This window comes from Hevea brasiliensis, chromosome 10, assembly GCF_030052815.1.
Source record: "Hevea brasiliensis isolate MT/VB/25A 57/8 chromosome 10, ASM3005281v1, whole genome shotgun sequence".
NCBI classification, from domain to species: Eukaryota; Viridiplantae; Streptophyta; class Magnoliopsida; order Malpighiales; family Euphorbiaceae; genus Hevea; species Hevea brasiliensis.
The window spans coordinates 6,581,184-6,602,749 of record NC_079502.1 but is presented as its reverse complement, the minus strand read 5'-3'; the positions used below and the strand labels follow the sequence as shown (position 1 = coordinate 6,602,749).

Sequence of the window (21,566 nt, the reverse complement as noted above, 5' to 3'; positions counted from 1 at the left end):
TCCATGTTATGGTCGGACTTTGTCATATTAAATTCTTAAAATTGGGCTCAAAATATGGGTTTTATGAATGGGTTAAAGATTAGTTAGGCTTACTATGGACTTCGGGGGCCATATGCTGACCAAAGTCCTAGTACCGGTCCGGCTTGCAGGATCGGGTCGTGACAATAATGGTATCAGAGCTTAGGCTCCAAATTCATGGGAATTGTATGTTTAAGAATTTAAAAAGAGGTCTTGTTAGGAGGTCACATGTAGAGTGTAGGTTCATGTTTCCTTGTTTCTATATTCTACGTTGTTTCTCAGGTAATATAAGAGTGGTTCAGTTAGTGTCTTAATTTTTGTGAAGTACGTGGAGATGTGAAATAGAGTTAGCGGACATGTTGAGATCTGCCATGGGGATACGTATTCCAAAGAAATATTGTGTTTCCATCATAGTGGTGCTAAATGGTGTGCTTGTCGAGTGCAAGGCCTAAGAACATAAAGGTGAGTTTTGGTAGTATAGCTACCCTAAATTGGAGTGAGGGTACCACTGCTGACGTCATCGATAGATAGTCTAGTCATAGTAAGTTCATGGTGTCAGTGGATTCAAGAGAGATAAGAGATCAGGAGATCTGCTATGTCGGGACGTACCATAGTAACTATACAATATTCTTGATATTTGTGTGGTAAGCTGCAGATTACAGTATCAACATGGGATTATTGTGTAAAACTACGTGCTTTCGCGTGGTGCACCATGATGAGGGTGTTTGTAGACAGTCTTTGTTTTGGTATAATTATGTCAAGATTGAGTTATATTTTTGCAGAGGAGTTAGGAAAACTCCTAGTTAGGGTTTAAGACCCTTGAGATAGAATATCAAAAGTTGCACTTGGGTGATAACTGGAGTCAGTGACTGAGCGCAAAGTTATAGTGTAAGTGGCACGAGGCTAGAGATTTTTTGCACGGTTGCAGTGTAATGATGACACCTACTTAGTGGGATCATCTGGTCTTCGATATGGGGTCTTTGATAGTTTAGCATTACAAGAGACGTTTGGCCTAAAGTTTAGTAAGAATAATATATCCTTCGTGTGTCAGCAAGATACAAAGTACAACCTTACTACCTAGAGAAGATCGGACGCTAGGAATAAATTTTATAGCCTATGGAATGATAATTTAAAGAGTTGTGATATGATAAGAGGGTAAATGATTTGACATGATTTTGGCAAGGTGGCAGATGTAGTATCCCTATTGCAGTCAGTTATGATGTAGGGTTTGATCTAATGTCTTCTCAAGAGAGACAGAAAAGTACCACTAATATAATGATCTGTGGAATGAGTCCTAAATGGGACTGTAGCGTGATAGAAAATAGTTGGCTTCGTACACCCCCCCCCCCCCTCTTTAGGGAGAGTACTATTTTCATTGTAAGGATTATAAGTGATCAGATCATGATGGATGTAGAACTTTTGAGTAGCAAGGGAAAAAGGAAATTTTGTAGATTCCCTCCTTGAGGTATTTGGGGGTAGTTTGTAGTTAAGCAGAGGAAAGGATAATGACTGAAAGTCAACAAAAATAATTCATAGAATATCAGTAGATAAAAAGAAATCTAGAAATAAAAATTTAGATAGTTGGTTTTAGATGTAACAGGAGAGAAATTTGAATGGCAGTAGAAGTGCTAATCAGAGTAGTCGACAGACCAATTCTGAGTAATACAAAGGTGAAGATGACCTAATAGAGATACTGAAAAGTATAGTTATCTAGCATAGCTATCAGGTCAAAAAGAAGGATGGAGGTAAGGAACAAAGTAATCAATGTTTTAATTTGGGTAAGATAAAAGAGATGAATTAAAAAGCAAATCGAATAGCCAAGAATAGGACAAGATTAGGAAGATCAAAGTGAGATATAAAGTACATAAAGTGTCATCTTCGGCAAGGTAAATAGGATGTACTGAAAAGTAATATTAGAAAGCCCAGAATGAGATTACATGAGTGAGAATAGTTGTCAAGATATAGGATCTAGAAGTGTAAGACTTAGAGTAGGTCATAGTTCAGACAGTGTTAGGAGCCAAAACATGGAGTTCAAAGTTATAAGATATGGATCAAACTCTGTCTATTCCTATTCCCAAGATGAAGTAGGTAGCATTGGGATAAGATCCATTTAAACTTCTAACAGTGTGAGGAAAGTTAATTGAGGAATGCAACCAGAGCAAGCAAAGGTTATAGGATGTGCAATGGTGTCTTGAATTGTCCTATTAGGCAAAGGAGTGAATTAATAAGTAGTAAGTTAAATAAAAGTAAACCTAATGGTTCAAATAAGCATGACGAACAAAAAGGATGGTGGAAAATGGCACATAGGCTTAGGTCCTGAGTAGAGATGGTGAGATAGCAGTTATGGGGTCTGCGATCAAGGATTAGGTAAGCATTTTCAGTATGACCAATAGGGTTATTTTATAAGGAAACATGAATAAAAATAAGTAACAGAACGATAGTAAAAGATAGAGAAGGGAGAGATATGTATGAGTGGTAGTCACAAGTCACTGAGAAGTACAAGGATAAGAGTTATGGTAGTAAGTATGATTGGGATCAATTCTGGAAGAGTCTGTTAGTGAGAGATATCTTCTAGAATACAGTAAGATGTAGGGATGCAAAAGAATGAGGGTAGGCATAAAAGGTAAAAATGGAGTATAAGTAAAGATAGTAAATCTTAAGATGATATGTCAGACAAATCGATGGTATAACAGAAGGATTGTTGCAACTGATATCTTATAGAAAGAGATGATAAAATTTCAAGAAAAAGATCAAGAGACATGGGTTAAACATTATTCTACAGACAATAATGTGGTGTTGACTATAGGAGGAGATTTCTCCTTCTTTTCAAGTTTAGCTCGCACTTTTAGCTCTAGAAGACTATGTAAGTAAGGGAAATGTCATTGAAGTGACCCAGTATTTAAGAAATTGGTAGGCACCAGTCCTCACTCATTCTCCTTAAAAGGAAATGATGGTAAATGTGTATATAATGTTAAGTAAGAAAGGACGATCAGAGTAGTGAGAGGAGTTAAATCAAGTTAGTTATTAGGGCTTGCAACCCTTCTGAACTATAAGCTAGAGGAAGTGCTAACTGTGGATGAAATTATTACTAATGGTTAAAATTTGAGGCTGAAGTTTGGAGAGCCATGGGCAGTATATGTGGTTATAATAAGAATAATGAACACGTGAAGTATCTTGTCTAGAATTATGGCATAGCACGCATTTCTCACAGCCATGTTAGTTCGAGTGGAACTTATAGTTTCAAGGGCTCCTATCTAACCATAATGAGCAATTTCTTACAAAGGATAGTAGGAGACGATAATGTTTTAATGGTCAGTTTAGGAAGGAGGAACAGGAAGAATCATCCATGGTGAATGGCCTGTGTTTCATAAAATGAGTAGTAGGTTAGTACTATAGTATGATACTATATGATGGATGTGCTAGTGAAAACCAATCACAGAGTTAAGATTAAGAAATAATAAAAATGTGTATTTCTATATTCCTGGAGTGAAAGAGTTTAGCTTTGACGGTGACAGAGTATAGCTCCATACAACTCAGTGTCAGCCCTTAGTGCCAGAAAGATGTTGAAGCATGAATGTCAGAGATATTTGGCACTAATGAGGGACACATTTGTTGAAGGTACTAATGTAGAGAATGTACATGTTGTCAAAGAATTTGTAAATGTGTTTCCTAAGGAGCTTCCAGGATTGCCATCTGATAGAGAGATAGAGTTTTGCATAGATATTGTGCAAAGTACAAATCCCATTTCTATGTCACCTTACAAGATAGCACCAGCAAAGCTAATGGAACTGAAGGAGCAACTACAAGAGCTACTAGATAAGGGTTTCATCTGGCCAAGCACTTTGCCTTAGAGTGCTCCTGTTCTATTTATGAGAAAGAATGATGGAACTTTGAGATTGTGTATTGATTATAGACAATTGAACAAAGTGGTTGTTAAGAACAAATATCCACTTCCTCAAATTGATGACTTATTTGATCAGCTACAAGGTCAAAGGTACTTTTCAAAAATAGAATTGCGGTTAGGTTATCACCTACTAAGGATCAGAAGTGAGGATGTGCCAAAAACAGCGTTCAGGACTAGGTATGGTCATTATGAGTTCCGGGTGATGTCTTTTGGACTCACTAATGCACTAGTGGCCTTTATGGACTTAATGAACAGGGTGTTGAGGCCATTCCTAGATCGCTTTGTCATTGTATTCATATATGATATTTTGGTGTATTCTCGAATTGAGGAAGAGCATGTATAGCATCTGAGGATGGTATTAAGGGAGTATCAGCTGTATGCAAAATTTTGAAAGTGTGAGTTCTGACTAAAAAGCATCTCATTCTTGAAACATGTGGTCTTTAGTAAAGGTATTCGGGTGGACCCTAAGAAAATTGAAGCAGTAACTGATTGACTTAGGCTTACTATAGTCACCGAAGTGCAAAGTTTCCTAGGCTTAGCAGGTTACTACAAGTCTTTTGTGTAGAATTTCTCCAGAATAGTAGCTCCTCTAACACAGTTGACTCGAAAGAATGTCCCGTTCTTCTAGTCAGATAAATGTGAGGAAAGCTTCTAGAAGCTTAAGAACTATTTAACTACAGCTCCTGTGCTAACTTTGCTGACGAATGGAGAAGGGTATAAGTGTACTGTGATGCTTCTAGAGTTAAGTTGGGGTGTGTCTTGATGCAGCGTAGTAAAGTAATGGCTTATGCTTCAAGACAGTTAAAGAAGCACAAGCACAACTACCCCATTCATGGTATAGAAATGGAGGCTATAGTCTTTATACTAAAAATCTAGAGACATTACCTATATGGTGAAATGTGCGAAATAAACACCGACCATAAAAGCTTAAAATATTTTTTTTAATAGAGGGATTTAAATTTGAGGTAGAGGAGATGGATGGAGTTCTACGCAGCTGGTTACATAAGACAAGCAGGAGTTGGTACAATTACCTCATGGCGAAAAGTAGACTAAAAACTCATAATATCACGAAACTAAGAAGTACAGGTGCTTTTATCACGGAGAAAAGTCTTGCTAACGCTTCAATTGTCAAATAGGATCAGCAATGATTTTCGATAAGGTGCATGCAAAGGTAGTTATTTCAGAATGATGCTTCATTAAACATTATATGACAGAAAGTGTAGATCTCCTCTGTATTGGACAGAAGTTAGAGAGGCGAGAGTACATTATTTAGATTTGGTGTAATACACTTTGGAGATGGTTTCTTTGATCAGGAAAAGTTTAAAGACAACTTTTAGCAGGCAGAAAAATTATGTAGATCCCTATGGTTAAAGTCCTGTGGATGAGTCAATCTGTGGAGGATTCACTTAGGAGTCAGAGTGGGATATGTACAATAAGTACTCATATTTATTTGATATGTAACTTTGTGTTATTGTTCTACCTCGTGTAAAATTTGAGGGCGAATTTTTTTATAAGAAGGAAAGAATGTAACACCTCAAATTTTTAAATAATTATTTTATATGTAACTATATGATTTTTGACTATTTTGGAGGGCCCAGGAAGGGCCATATGATATTGATGAGATGTGGTTATGGGAATTTGAGATTTAAAAGTATTATTTGGATCTTTTTGCTGGTTTGATAAGTCCTACGTATAAGGAAAATTTTGCTGGATTTTCAGCAAAACTTAGGATTGTTCCTTGATTCTTTAAAATTTTATATTAAGTAAATATTGATAAAATTTTTTATATAATGTTTAGGTGAGTCGGGTCAGCCTTCCTCCTCCGCCTAGCCTTCACAGTGACTTTCAGTTAATTTATGAGTAGATATTTATTTTATTTATAATTTCAATATTATTATATTTAAAGCATGTTCATGCATCATTTATATATATATGTATGTAGTAAATATTAGACATGCTTTATATTGCATTTGTTCTTGATGATATTGCTGTGCTTGCTGTCTTATGGCAATCTGGAGCTCTGTGTGTGAGTGGGTGTCTATGTGGTGTGTATATGGATATGGGTTGGACGGGTAAATGCAGCTGGAGCTTGACTCACTGGGACCCAATTCTTATTATGAATAAGTCAAGGTGGGCACGACTTTGAGTAGATTTCGTTGGCCCCCGCATTTGGATATTAAAGAGAAAGTCCAGCTTTGAGTTGATCTCGCTGGCAGAGGTTAAAACTAAGAGATCTGTATAGGGGATCAGCTCCCATATATATATGTGTGAGTGTGAATGTGAATGTAATACACGAGTGTGTGAGCACTCCAGGTTGCCTTTGATGTGATTTATGACTTGCTTTGTTTGAAATATGTGAAGATGGTGCATTTCACTCTAAGGATGCACTAGACATAGATAGTTATAGAAATTGTAAGTAAAATCAATATCTTACTCTACGAGTCGAACGCTCACTCCTGTTCATCCTATTTTTTCAGGTTACAGGAGAGCTTATTCTTGTGTTTAACCTGCTTCATACCTCGAAGGTCTACTAGCTGTTATTTCTATATCTTGTATTGTTAAATTTGAAATCTAGATATTCGCATGCATAGAACCATTTTATTTAGCTTGGGACTGTAAGATTAATTATTTTGGGATTATAAACTTATTAATCTATGTATGTATAAATGTGTAGATGGATGACCTGTTAGATGAGGGAGTTGGACTCCCATTTGATTTTACATTGATTTGTGAATAATTGTATTGGTGAGCTAAGCTCCCCAAATGGTTTTATTTTGATATTACAGGTTGGGTGAGTTAAGAATTCTCATTGGATGGTCCATGTTATAGTCGGACTCTGTCCTGTTGAATTCTTGGTATTGGGCTCAAAATATGGGTTTCATGGATGGGTTAAAGATTAGTTGGGCTTACTACGGGTTCAGGGGCCTTATACTGATCCAAGTCCTAGTGCCGGTCCGGTCCGTGGGATCGGACCGTGACATAGACCTTGGAAGTTAGAACAAAAAAATTGGTAAATCACTTAAAAAAAAAAAAACTTGAGCATTTAATTTGAAAAGTGTTATTTATTACTCCATTAGTCCATAAATAATAACTACATTTGGCTTTTTATTTTGTTTAAAATTATTTGCCACATTTAGAGGATTAAGAAAAATTAAATATTTTTTTTTAATTTTACCATTTATCTCTATAAAATACAATAAATATTTATACAATTTTCTATAACTAATATTATCACATCTTTTTTAATTAAATCGATTATTTGTTATATTGATATTCATTTTTCAGATTTTTAAGAAAGAGTAATTAAGTAAATTACTAGTATTCTTTTTTATAAATATGAGATTATTCAATCATCTCCTTAATTACTATAGAAACTCAAAATGTAACTATTATTTATAGACAGAGGAGTAGTTTTCAACTAACTAAAATAAAAAAAATTGCACCTTAATGTTAGGTCAAAATACAAGTCCAACATTTTTAAGTTTATAAATTTCAAATTCTAAAATTTAAGTTAAATATTTGAAATCCAAAATCCAAATCTAAATCTTAGAATTTAAACGCAAGCATATTGATTTTTATGAAGAAAATACAAACCTTAATAATAAAACAAGTTCTCTTATAAAGTTTATTTTGTATAAGCCAATCAATCATTCACAAATATTAATATATATTTATTTCATCAACTTATAACTTTATATAATATGGACTTTTTTTTTTCTTTTGCACTATATTTATACTTTTTAGATCATTACCATTCTTTTTTTTGCAATAATATTAATAGAATTAAATAAGATAATATTTAATATGTTATATAAATGGATATAAGAAGTTTTGATATTTTAAATGACAAAATAATTATATAATTTAATTAACTTTAAAATAATAAATATATAAACTAAAATTATTTATATACTAAACTTACATGTGCAAACGTACAAGTAAATTTTTATAACTAAATTCGTAATTTTAAATTCAGAATGATTGATTAGAAGATGAATTAAATTTTAAAATAGTTTAAATTTATAATCTTATAAAAAATATTATAGAAATTATCATTAATTTATGTATTAAAAATAAATAAATTATTTTTAATTAATTAAGCAACAAAATTAATTTAAAAATCATCATTAAAACAGAAATTTTTTTTAATATATATATATATATATATATATATATATATATATATATATATATATATAACAAAAAGATATTTGAAAGAGTTTGATACATAATATTCTTTTTTTTTTTGTATTATAATGTAGCTAATATATGATTATTATCCATAGTACTATCATATAAAATTTTCTATTATTATATGTAAGTTATAAATTATTTAATAATTATCTTATTAATACTTATAATAAGTAATAATTATTATAAAGTAGTTTATAATATATTAATGTATATTAATTACATATATTTATATTTATATTATATATATTAATTATTTTTATTATGAAATATTTATTAAAAAATTTGATGAATAAAAGTGATAAAAATAAAATTTGAAATAATTAATAAAAAATTTAAAACATTATATTATTTTTATATATTAAAATTAAAAAAATATATATAAATTAAAATTATTAATAATCATATATATTAATACAAGTAATTTCTCAATTTATATATATAAACCGTATATAAATAGGCATTTTGTTAGTTATAATAATTATTTTTAAAAATTATTTTAATAAAAAAATTTATATAAAAATACAAAAAAATAAAAATAAAAAGCCATCCTACGAAAAAAAAAATGAGAAATTTGATTTACGTAATGGTAAACAAGTTTTATTACAAGTTTCTTTTATTAAAAAAAAAAAAAAACTGTTTTATTACAAAATGGATAAAAGCAGATGACGCACGCGGCAAAAGTGCGTTTAGGAAAGGAAAAGGCATCTTCCCGAAGAAGTATTATGAGAAAATGCAAAATCATATATTATTAATTTATTATTTTTATTATTATTATCTTTCAATTAATCCTTCCTGCTCTCCGCTGGGCTTTTGGATTTAGGTCTTCTCGCATTTTCAAATCCAAAAATCAATCTCTATCCACACTTGACTTGATCCATCCTTCTTCGTTTTCTTCTTCGTCTTCCGAGGCTTAATCTAAAGCAATCAATTAGGGTTTTCAATAATCTGTTACTCTTTTCTTCAATTCTCTGCCATTGGCGACCTTGTTTTACAGCTTTTACTAGTTAAACTTTAATTCCTAACTTTATGAACTTCAATTGTGAAAACAAGGAAATGACGGGTCGTTCCTTATCGCATGATCGAAATTCTGTTCAATCCCATGCTTCTAGTAATTCGCTTCGAAGGTCAGATATCTAATTTGGTTTTTAGATGCTTTGTTATTCGGCTAATCTTCTTCATTTTGTTAGGATTTTTGAGATTTCTTCTGTATTTTGTATCCGATTGTAGTGATCATTGTGATTAATGGTCTTTTGCTTTGATTATAAGGAGCACTTCAGATCATTTGTAATTTTGTTGATGCTTGATGATAGAGAAAGGGAAATTCAATAGATTCAATCTCAAGTTCTAATATTAGCTTCATTGGAATTATGGAACTTTTTGAATGTTCATTCATTCGATTGTAGTTTGTCTCTGATTTCGTGTTATCTGTTCATTTTTCTTTGTTATCTTTTCAGTGGTAGAAATGCTTTGTGTTTGTTAGTGCGGAGAGAGATTTGTCCCAAGACAAAGCATGTACCCAAAAGGCAGTGGGGAGAAACTTCTCGATGGAATGCTAATTCTTCGTCTTTGCCCAAAAGCGAACCGGCAAGAGATGCAAAACGTGGTCTTATTTCATGGTACTTACTGTGCATCATAAAATTGGTGTTGTTTCATGTTCGTTTATTCACTTGTTTATATTTTAGGGTTGAGGCTGAATCATTGCAGCATTTATCTGCCAAGTATTGCCCCCTAGTGCCTCCTCCAAGGTCAACTATTGCAGCAGCATTTAGTCCTGATGGGAGAAAACTTGCTTCTACTCAGTAAGTTTTCCTACTTTCTGTTGTTTTTTTTATTCACTCGTGAATATGTTTTAGTACCTAGCTTGCTTTTCAATTCTTGCAGTGGTGATCACACTGTGAAGATAATTGATTGTCAAACTGGAAACTGCTTAAAGGTGTTGACTGGTCATCGGAGGACTCCTTGGGTGGTGAGTTGGAAAGTAGATTTTGCCAAGTGAAGCACTTGTTAGTTATCAATTTGCTAGGTCATTTCCATTTCTGATCAGTAACTTAGCTAAATGGATGGTAATTGTGATTTGCTTGAAGATAAGTCTTAATTCAGTTATTTGACATCGCCAAATATAATTTTTCAATAGTTTGCTCCACTTAGGAATATATTGTCCTTAAAAAGCTAAAATAATGGGACATGTCTTTTTTACCTTGCTCCTTCAGCTTTAGAATTTCTAGCATGTGAATTGTGAAAACAATGACCAACAGGCAAGTGGTTATGTAGTTGCCTCGTAGAGTGGATTGGTAGAGGTTCATATTCATGTTTCTCTCTCCACTGTTTTCCTATGGGGGGAAAAGACCACACTAGGTGGCATTTTTTATCATCTGAGGTCTCAGTTTAAAGGTCACGAGTCCATATGCAGTGTCATTTTATGCAGTAGAATTTAGTGGTTGGCTTAATTGTGCATTTTTGCTTATTCTATTTTCAATATATGTTCTTGCTTATGCTGATGTTATTGTATGTACCCTTGAGTTGGTAACTATTGAGCTTAATAATGGTATACTTTGAACTTTCTGTTCTATAATATTTTCTTGCACCTTTTGTTTATTAAATACGTCTAATTTACTCACATATGTTCGGAGGTACCTTTGGGAAAATTTTATAATTTTATCACTTGTGGGTAGCTCCTAGTCAAACGAATGAATAGGTGTTCAATCTTTACTCCCCTTTCAGTAGGTGCTTTTGAACAGTTTTTTGAATACGTGGGAGATTTGCTGGAACTAGAAAATGTTTGTAAATCTTTTCATGAACTGCTTCTGTGGCCTGGCTTTTATAATTGTTCATTTAGTAGGATAGTTGTAATGTCTGACTGTTTGATGATACAAACAGTTTCAATTGTGGCTGAGCCTTCTTTTCTATTTGTCAATCTCTCTCTCTCTCTCTCTCTCTCTCTCTCTCTCTATATATATATATATATATATATATATATTTCTCTCGTTTCCCTCATACTGAGATTTCATTCCTGCTCATCTCAATCCAATGCATTTTTTCCTGTTGGTAAATTACTTATTAAAGTGCTCCTGTTACAGGTTAGGTTCCATCCATTGCAGCCTGAAATTCTTGCTAGTGGGAGCTTGGATTATGAGGTTCGCTTATGGGATGCAAACACATCAGAGTGTATAGGATCTCGTGATTTCTGTAATTTCTACTCCAAATCATGTTTGGTTACTTTTATTTTTTTTTCCTGTATTTATTTTTAAAGCATGTATGACTTGCGGTGAACCTGTTCTTACTGGATTTGTTCCTTTAACAGATCGTCCTATTGCTTCCATTGCTTTCCATGCTGAAGGGGAATTGCTTGCAGTTGCATCAGGTCACAAGGTGTTGAATCTTACTTTGTATTGTAGTTGGTCTTGCTTGCTTCTGTCTTTTCCTTTCCTCCCATTATGTTGAAGATTGGGAGACATTAATTTGTAGATTAACATTGCATTGGCGTTTGATCATGTGTCAGTTGTACATATGGCACTACAATAGGAGAGGGGAGGCTTCCTCACCAGCCATTGTATTGAAGACAAAGCGTTCTCTTCGAGCAGTGCATTTTCACCCACATGCTGCTCCGTTTCTCTTGACTGCTGAGGTAAATAATTCAAAGGGCATTTAATTAATTGTTTATTCTTACTATTATGTATATTACATTATTGGACTGATATGCAGGTCAATGATCTTGACTCTTCAGATTCCTCGATGGCACGGGCAACATCTCCAGGCTACCTAAGATATCCTCCTCCTGCTGTTTTTATGACAAATGTTCAGTCTGGTGATCGTGTTAGTTTGGCTGCTGAACTACCTCTCATGTCGTTGCCTTTCTTATTCATGCCTTCATTCTCTATGGATGATAGTAGAACAGATGTAAATAGACATGTTGGTTCGAGCATAATGCAAGTTGAATCATCTGGTTCAAGGCAATTGCAAACAGATGCAAATGCAGCTGATAACTATGATACTTCAGTTTCTCCCATGGAGACCTTCCCTGCAGTTCCTTGCAGTTCATATTCCAGTAGAGAAGGTAGAGTAATTAATTCTTTTCCTACTGGAACGAGAAGTGGTGTTGCTGACTCCACAGTAGATGCCATGGAGACTGATGAAATGCAGCCTTTAGGAGGAAATTATACTGACCCAGAAACTTCTGCTGGTGCTAATAGTACAGTGGATGGAGTATCTGGAAATATTTCAGTTAAGCAGCATTCCTCAGAGGTTGGGCAACTTCATCAATACTTATCCACTAGAGAACCAACTTGGTGGGAGCTACGCTTTTTGCAAGGATGGTTAATGGGTCAAAGCCAAGCTGGTGTTCCATCAGTGCTTCCTCTTAACAGTGGTGGTCGTGACTATTCATCCCAGTTTACAGGTTCCTCCTCAACATCTTATCTTTCTAATTACAATATGGAGACTGCAGCGGCTACTTTAGCAATGCCTGCCAGCACTAGCCTATCTGGGGTTTCTGGGAGACCCGGCTTGCAACATAACTATTCACCTTTCCGCTTTTCTGGGGAGAATACAGCAGCCGTGAACATGCAACATGATGGCGCTGATACTCAGCCCATATTTAATAGAATCCAGTCTGAAATTGCCACATCACTGGCAGCTGCTGCTGCAGAGTTACCTTGTACGGTAAAGCTCAGGGTTTGGTCACATGATATGCAAAATCCTTGTGCCCCACTCAATGGCGAAAGATGTCGTTTAACCATACCTCATGCTGTCCTATGTAGGTATGTGCAAGGTTATGATTTCCCTTTATAGATCCTTGATTACCTAAAATGTCAGGGTGTTTCAAATTATCTGCTGATTTATATTAAAAGTAGATCTTGTGGTATGCTCTGACATGGCTGGGGTGTACTCTAGGTTATTTAATGCATTAAAATTTTTGTAATTGCATCTCGTTTTGAATTTGTTTTCAAGACATATAAACCTCAGCATGGCCAAGTATTGTATTGTTATGTTTTACAAATTCTTTTCTGGGTGGACCCTTCAATATGCTTACTTTGTCAGCTCTGGGTTGCAATTGTGTTTGCAGTGAGATGGGTGCTCATTTTTCACCTTGTGGAAGATACTTAGCTGCCTGTGTTGCTTGCATGCTTCCTAATATGGAAGCTGACCCTGGATTACAAACTTTAGTTCAACAAGATACTGGGGCTGCAACTTCCCCTACCCGACACCCAATCTCTGCACGCCAAGTTATGTATGAGCTTCGCATATATTCCCTGGAGGAGGCAACGTAAAATTAATTCCAACTCCAACTCATATTATATGTTCATGCGATTTTGTACTCTTCTTCTGAAGGATAGTTTATCTTATCTATAATTTTTTCTGGTTTTCTTTTATGCAGTTTTGGTTCAGTTCTTGTATCCCGAGCAATCAGAGCTGCTCATTGTTTGACTTCTATCCAGGTCTGTGGCTTGTTGGTAGACGGAAGTTATTGTCCTTGTTTGATTTGTGTGTTGACTAGACTATTCATTTTCATGATATTAACTTCTTGATGTGTTCTGTTATGCTGTCACCAGAATAGCCTTTCACCATGATGCAATTTCTTTTTGGCCTTATGTTATTGTGTTCATATATCATGCATAGTAAGATAAAAGCTTGACCATACTCTTTTTGTTGGCTTATTTCTGACAGTGTATTAGATTCCTCTGCATTTTTACTTTTGTGCTTTCTAAACTCATTTGTATTTAGTTAGAAAAAGGAATGCTGGTGCTATTGCTTCTTGGGTGTTAATTCTGGTATATTTGATTGAACTGGTAATCAACTATGGACTTGTCATTTGTGTTAGGTCAAGGTATATTAGCCATGCCTATATATTTGGGGTGTTCTTTTTTGAGGAAGAGGAAAAGCTCAGTATGCTTGACGCTTTGTTGGCTTAGATGCTCTGATTCTGATTTCCAGAAAATATTGGGATGCGTGATGTACTTCTGTGTGCTCAAAAAGTAGCTTTGAATATGTTGTTTTAATTCCTTTGGATTTCACTAATTATGCTTGTGTGAATGTACAGTGTTGTTTTAGTCTTGCTTTGTCATTTACTATTTTAGGTTTGTTGTCATTCTTCATGTTGTATGTGCAGTTTTCACCCACTTCTGAGCATATATTGTTGGCTTACGGCCGACGTCATGGATCCCTTCTTAAAAGCATCGTTATTGATGGGGAAACAACGTCTCCTATTTACACAGTTTTAGAGGTGAAAATTCTTTTTCTTGCCCCTTTCCACATAGTTTGTTTTATAACATGGCGATGTGTTCCCCCTCTCTCTGTTGTTTTTTTTTTGGGGGGTTGGGGGGAACCAATGCTTATGCCATGAATGCATCATAGTAGAGTGCTTTAACTTGATACCTTTTTGGCAGACTTGCTTCTCTAATTATATCCGTCTCCAATTGTTCAGGTTTACAGAGTTTCAGATATGGAACTGGTGAGAGTTCTTCCTAGTGCAGAGGACGAGGTCAATGTTGCTTGCTTTCATCCTTTTGCTGGGGGAGGTCTTGTTTATGGAACTAAGGTGCATTTTTTTCTGAGAATTTTCTTTTTCATCATTCTATATTCTTTAATTGCATTTCTCTTTTTGTGTGAATTTCAGGAAGGGAAACTTAGGGTCCTCCAATATGATGGTGCTCATGGTGTGAATTGCACTGGACCAAATTATTCTCCAGAAGATAACTTGGCTGAGGTAGGATAATCTGAAAGGTTGCTGCATTTTATTTATTCTTAATTTTCTTACTGCATTCTATTTTTTTCGTTCCTCAACACATGCACAAACACCAATGCAAGAAAATATTGCATACTTTTTTATGATAAAAAAATAAATGTGTAAAATGCAAGGGAAGTATTTCAGAAACAAGTTGTGTTTGGTTAGACTGAAGTTCCATGATAACATGTTTAAAATATTGTAAGCAATTCTTTTTTTCTTTTGGAAAAAGGGATAAATATAGACTACAAAGAACATTTATTGGATTATAAAAAAACACTTTCTGAAGATCTGTTTTTTATTCATTTCTTGGTAAGGTTGAGGCTAGAGTAGATTAAAAAAAATGCCCCCCACACTTTCCCCAGAAAGGAGGGAAAGAGCAAGATACATGAAAAATGTTCTTTCATGGATATGGAAGTTTTTATTTGACTTGAAAAGTGGACTAGGGTTACCTAATGTGCACCCTCTTGTTTTTATCTTGCTCCCATGTATAGTTTTGTTGTTGATGGTAGAAATATAATAAACAATTTTCAAGCATTTAGATTATCTAACTCTAGCCAACCCAAAATTTTTTGGATAAAAGCTTAGTTGAGTTGAGTTGAGTTGAGTTAGATTATCTAACTCGAGACGAACTACTAGTTTTAGTTATGATTTGTTACTGATTGCAGGTTCAGACATATGCAGTGGAGGGTTAGAAACCCACTGTCATGCTTCCATTGTGTGAACCGTGAAAATCTAAACCTTGTTTCATACCAAATCCAAATTTGAAATATTGGCGGATTAAATATTGTCAACGTTTTCCATAGTTTCTACACATGCTTCATATGACAGAAAAAGAGTCTTGGCTATGGATGATGCACAAAATTTAACATATGGGCGAGTTTGAGTGCACTTGACCACGGCCTTCGTTACTGACAGGAATCTTGATCATACTGGTTTGAATCAGATGTGACTGGTGGGTTCTTCACTTATTCCCAACCAGTCTCCAACAGCAAACCCTAGAAATGTATTCTAATTTCATGTTCTGAAACTGTAAAATATTGTGGTCCAGTAATGAACTAACTCAAGTTTGCTTGCTTTCCCATTTTCAATCCTACTTTTCATCTTTACCATTGAATTGTAAATTCAATCAGCATTTGGCATTGAATCAAAGTGCTAAAAAATGGGGTGCATGATTATACGTCCATATAGATGCGGACTCATTTGTTTGAAGGGAAGTTAATATTTAACATTTAGCTAGTATTCGGTGTAATTGAATTTTGTAAAATTTATTTATAAATATAAAATTTTAATATTTAATTTAAATAAAAATTAATTTAAAATTTTTAATAATTAATTTTATAAAATTTATTATAGTTAAATTAAATTTTATTAAAATTATTAAAATTTATAAATAAATTTTAAATTTATGGTTATATATATTTCAAGTGAAAAAATTATTTTTTTATTATATTTTATTTTATTTTATTTTATTTTAAATATAAAATTTATTTAATTTAAAATAAAATTTATATTTAATATAAAATATATTAAAAAAATTATTTATAAATAAATTTTATCATGAAATTTACTTATAAATGAAATAAATTTTATTATAAAATTAAATTAAATAAGATCTTAATATTTTTATTTTAATGAAATTAAATATTTAATTTTTTTTATTTTAAAAAATATATTATTTAATTATAATTTTGGTTTTTTTCTGATTAATTTAAATCAAAATTTTTTTTAACTAATACATTTATAGGAGAGAAATTAATGTTATGAGGACTATATTTCACTATTTAGAAAATAAAGAGATTAGGGATTGAATGAAATGTAAATCAAAATTGAAAGAATTAAATAATAAATAAAATAAAAAAGTTTATTAATGTATTTTTAAAAAATAAAAATTAAATAATTAATTTTGTAAAATAAAAAATTAAACATCCAATTGAATTGTTTAACCAAAAGCGGATCCTGAGGCCTGAGTTGAGGATTTGAAGAATAGATACGGAATATTCCTCTGCGCCGAACTTACAGTTGGCAGTGTTGAAGCTGACCCCAGTGATATGGCAACCCCCAACAACTTCTTTTATTCTGTTGTCCTATTTTAAACCCTACGTCGGTACGTCCTTTCGCTTTACGGGGCAATTTTTATAATTAGTCACTAAATTTTATTTGTGTTTTATTTTTATTTTTTAATTTTAATTTATTATTAAAAAAATTTTATTCTTTGTTTTAATTTCACTTTTTCTAATCTATAATAACATATTTTTATATTAAAATTTTTTTCAAATAACACTATAAGGTCTCCAAATGTTATTTTAACATTTTCTGATGAAGATTAAATTCTCTTTTTTTTTAAATAAATTATGATAATAATATTAATATTTTTATAATAGATTTATAAAAAAGTTGAAACGATAGATTTTTTTTATTAGTGTAAAAGAAAATGAGATAAAAAAAAATTTTTATTATTTTTTTAATTTATAATTATATTATAGTAAATTAGAGAGATTTATGTGAAATAAAATTTAAATTTTTTTAAAAAATAGATTATATTACTACAAATAAAGTTCAATAATGACAAATTATAAAGCTTACTTGGTCATAGCCCATTATTTCTTTTGTATGACTGTTGAATTAGTGTTTCCCTGCATTCAAGGTCCTGTATTTAATTTTCAACCATAGATAAGTCGTATTTTTTTAATGATTTAATTTAATATATTTAAAAAAAAAGTTTGAATAATATGACGAAAATTGCTATTAGGAGTATTTCACTCTATAATGAACAATTATAATTCTGTAGACTAAGAGATACCTATTAATTATTAAAAAAAAAATGAATAACATTTTATATATAGATAGGCTAAGATGGGAGAATTTAGAGTAATCATTCTCATTCTTTTTTTAAAGATTGAAATTTTTTATGTTATATTTTATTTTTTAATGTACAAATATTTTTTAATATTTTGTCCTTTTTGCTCTCATTATTTAATTAAAAAATCACAAGTAATTAATAAAAAATAAGTTATTTATTTTGTCATAATTATAATTTATTTTCTGTCTTACCCATTTGTATAAAAATAAATTATTTATTTTCCCTTCCCTTTTCTATTTAATTTTTAACATCTAAAATAAGATAAACATTTTTCCTCCTCTAATCTCTTCCATGATTCGATATATATATATATTATAAAAATCAAGAAATTAAATTAAAATATTTTTTTAGATTTCTTTTAAGGTAAAAAATTTGTAAAAAAATTTAATTAAATTCTAAACAATTAATTTATTTTTTTTTCATTTAAACATAAGAATTAATTAAAATTTGTAATTACATTAAATTCTTGCATTTTAAAGTAAGGGATTGAAAAATTTTTAAATATAAATTGAAAAGAAAAATTTCATAATTAATCTCATGCAAGTAAAATAAAAAGTTAGAAAATCAAAGTCATGAGCATTATTCACCTTTTTTTTTTTTTTGGTTGCGTTTAAAAAAAAAAATCCCTCAATTATTTTTAATTTTATACTTAAACGTCATTTGGCTAAGGACAAAAAGCACTTTCCCTCTCTCAATTGAACAAATGGGGTAAGTTATATTGTTAAAGTATGTAACAGTAATATATTTTAATTTTAATTTTTAATATAAATTATATAAAATATTTTAATTTTTAATTTTAATAATATAAAATTTCTTATAATTATTTTTATTAATATGACATTTATTAAATTTAAAATTTATATTTCCTCAACACTAATGAAAAGAAAAAATTTAAATTATTTCTCTATTCACCGTCGTCGATGACTTAAATTATATAAATTGATATTTTAATAATCAATAATTATATATTTAAAGCTATCCATCTATGTAAATATAATTTTTTTAATTTTATAAATAACATACAAGTATAAAATAATTTAAAGACCAGCGAAAGCCATAAGAGATTTATATTATATAAATTAAAAATTAAAAATTTTATATTATAAATTAAAATTTATATATTACACTGATAGGTACCCTTAAGTTGAGGTAGTAACCATGTAATTTACTCGAATAAAAGCATATAGCAGAGGGAGTTTTTCTTTTACCACATTAATATTATCGATAAATTATTACATCTTATATTAAAATTGTTTTCTTGATTTACAATTGTATATGAAAATGATTTTTTTTTTAAATTAATGCAGATTACTTATAAATATTAATATATTTATTAAAAATCTTAAGAATAAAAGTATAATTATTTGGCAAAAAAGATATGAAACTGTAATTATTAAAATTGCGAGTTTATTTGTATAATTTCATGATTTTATAAGTTATAATCAAGATGTATAAAAAAAAATAAAATTCAAGTAAAATCATATTTTTAAATAATAAAATTAATATGAAATTAATTCACAGGACCTTATATATTTGAAATTTAAAATTTTAAAATATTACTTATTTATTTATTAAAATCATTGTTTATTTATTTTAAATATAACAATAAGCTAACACTTATATTACTATATAATTATCATATATGTATTTTGTTTTTTTATATTATTTTGAATAAATTTTACTATATATATATGTATTAATAAATTTCAAATAAATATTACAAATAAATTAAAATAATTTGATTATTAAACTTAACAAATATATTAAAAAGTTCATTTTCATAAGTTTTTATAAGAGTATGAATATTTTAAAATTATTTTATATCATTCTCATCAATTACTTATTTAAGAAATATTTCAAATTTATTCATTTTAAATATTATAAATTAATGTAAATAAAATTAAAATGGCTTCATACAAAAATTTAATTTTAATATATAAAAAATGATTAAAAATATCACTCACAAAAAGGATACAGTTAGAAAAGTTATTTCTTTTCCTACACTAACATGTGATTAAAAGCAATAGTTAATTATGAAATACTTTAAAAACATTTTAATTTTATTATTTAATATTAGTAAATTCACATTTTAATTTTTTTGATAAAATTATATATTTTTTTTGTTATACATCAAGTTTTAAAATAATTATTTAGATTAAATTTAAACTTTAGTTGTATATTAATTTTAAATTATTATTTTATAAAACATTTAAATAAAAAAATTTATTTTTTTTTACTATAAGTGTATAGAAATAAACCTTTTAGGCAAATTTCATGGGAATTTTTTTATAATTATATTTTATAAATAAAGAAAATAGAGAATTGACCAGTCAAAGGAACATTGAAAGATTATTCTAAGGAAAAGAAATATTAATTGGTTTGAATGTGACATGCATTGACTAAGTGTTTTCTTTCCCTTTCTTTGACCAGAGAGAGAGAGAGAGAGAGATCACTCCTTCCTTCTAAACCAGAAGAGAAGAGAGAAAAAATCTCAACAATACAACTGAGAGAGAGAGAGAGAGAGAGAGAGTTGAAGCTTCAGTAATCAAATTCCAAAGAATATAGATTGATAAATAGAAATTAAATCAAGATTGAAGATAAGAATACTACTGCTAGATACTAGCTATACAAAGTCTAGATCAGTACTAGCTATGAAGAGGAAGATGAAGAAGAATACGAAGAAGAAGAAGGTGGTGGCGGTGGTGGTGGTGGTGAAGATGACTCAAATTTGTAGTATTTATCGACAGCAACAGAAACATCCCAAGTGCAACTGAGTCCTTTAGGTATAGTTACAAGATCTCCTGCACCAAACTCCACAATTTCTGATGACCCTTTTGGGTATACTTTCACCTTCCCTTTCAACAGATAGCATGTCTCTTCTGCTTCAAATTTTAGCTGATATCTTCCTGGAGAGCAACCCCATCTTTTTTTCCCCCAAACCCAGAAAAGATAAAAGCTTTTAGATTTAATAATCCCATACCCACATCCACAAAACTCACAAATATATATATAAAAAAGAAATAGAGAGAGAGAGAGAGAGAGAGAGAGAGAGAGAGACAGAGAGACAGAGAGACTCACTTGGGCCAGCACTTGATGTTTAATTCATTGAGTTTGGACTCTGAGGGATTCTTTTCAACTACGATTCTTAGGTTTTCAGCCATGACCCAATGCTTCAAAGAAGAAGATAAAGAAGGTTATAACTAGTAAAAAAAGAAATCAAGAAACTGCAGATAGCTTCTTCTGTTCTTCAAAGTTTCTTGAGTTAATATATCAAGAAGAAGATGAAGAGCGCTATGATTTACAAGTAAAAAATTCAAAGTTTTTTGAGTTAATATATATAGAATTGGTGGGTTTTGGAGGAAGGAATATATTAATGTATTTAACTTCTTTCTATGAAATTATAAAAGAAAAAAATAAAAATTGAGAGTGGAAGGATAAGATCACTAAACACACACACACACATATATATATATATATATATATATATAATATAATATAAAGTAAAGGGATATTTATATTAATAAGATATGGGTCCTCATTATTAATCATTGACTCATGGCATCAATGCTATGTCATAATCACCATATAGGTTAAACCGACCACGCTGCTCTTAATATTATATTTTTTCTTTGTAGGGTTTATATTACTATTGAAATTATTGGAGATAAATTTTTTTTAAATATATTAATTAAAAATATAAAAAATTAATTTAAATTTAATTTTGATATATTCTGATAACAAGAATTTTAATATAATAAAATTATTTTTTTAACAATATTTAAAATAAATTTTTTTCTAAAAAATACTTGTTTATCCAGAATTTCAAAGCCAAACAGGTTCACTTCTTATAAAATAATTTACTTTCA

General features: G+C 30.7%; 2 protein-coding genes across 2 annotated transcripts; one reads left to right on the top strand and one right to left on the bottom strand.

The window, feature by feature from the left end:
* Positions 1 to 8,967: 8,967 nt before the first annotated feature.
* On the top strand, positions 8,968 to 15,921 carry LOC110666270 (uncharacterized). The gene is made up of 14 exons (XM_021826697.2): positions 8,968 to 9,240; positions 9,571 to 9,732; positions 9,799 to 9,915; positions 9,998 to 10,082; positions 11,194 to 11,302; positions 11,418 to 11,485; positions 11,616 to 11,741; positions 11,819 to 12,873; positions 13,179 to 13,379; positions 13,491 to 13,551; positions 14,223 to 14,336; positions 14,538 to 14,651; positions 14,730 to 14,819; positions 15,506 to 15,921. Exons 1-14 carry the CDS (start codon positions 9,143 to 9,145, stop codon positions 15,530 to 15,532), a joined length of 2,427 nt encoding a protein of 808 aa, XP_021682389.2. The 5' UTR covers positions 8,968 to 9,142; the 3' UTR covers positions 15,533 to 15,921.
* Positions 15,922 to 20,237: 4,316 nt separating this feature from the next.
* LOC131169478 (uncharacterized) lies at positions 20,238 to 21,152 on the bottom strand. Its single transcript, XM_058128706.1, has 2 exons — positions 20,779 to 21,152; positions 20,238 to 20,623 (listed from the first exon to the last, which is right to left on the bottom strand). Exons 1-2 carry the CDS (start codon positions 20,859 to 20,861, stop codon positions 20,350 to 20,352), a joined length of 357 nt encoding a protein of 118 aa, XP_057984689.1. The 5' UTR covers positions 20,862 to 21,152; the 3' UTR covers positions 20,238 to 20,349.
* Between the last annotated feature and the right edge of the window lie 414 nt (positions 21,153 to 21,566).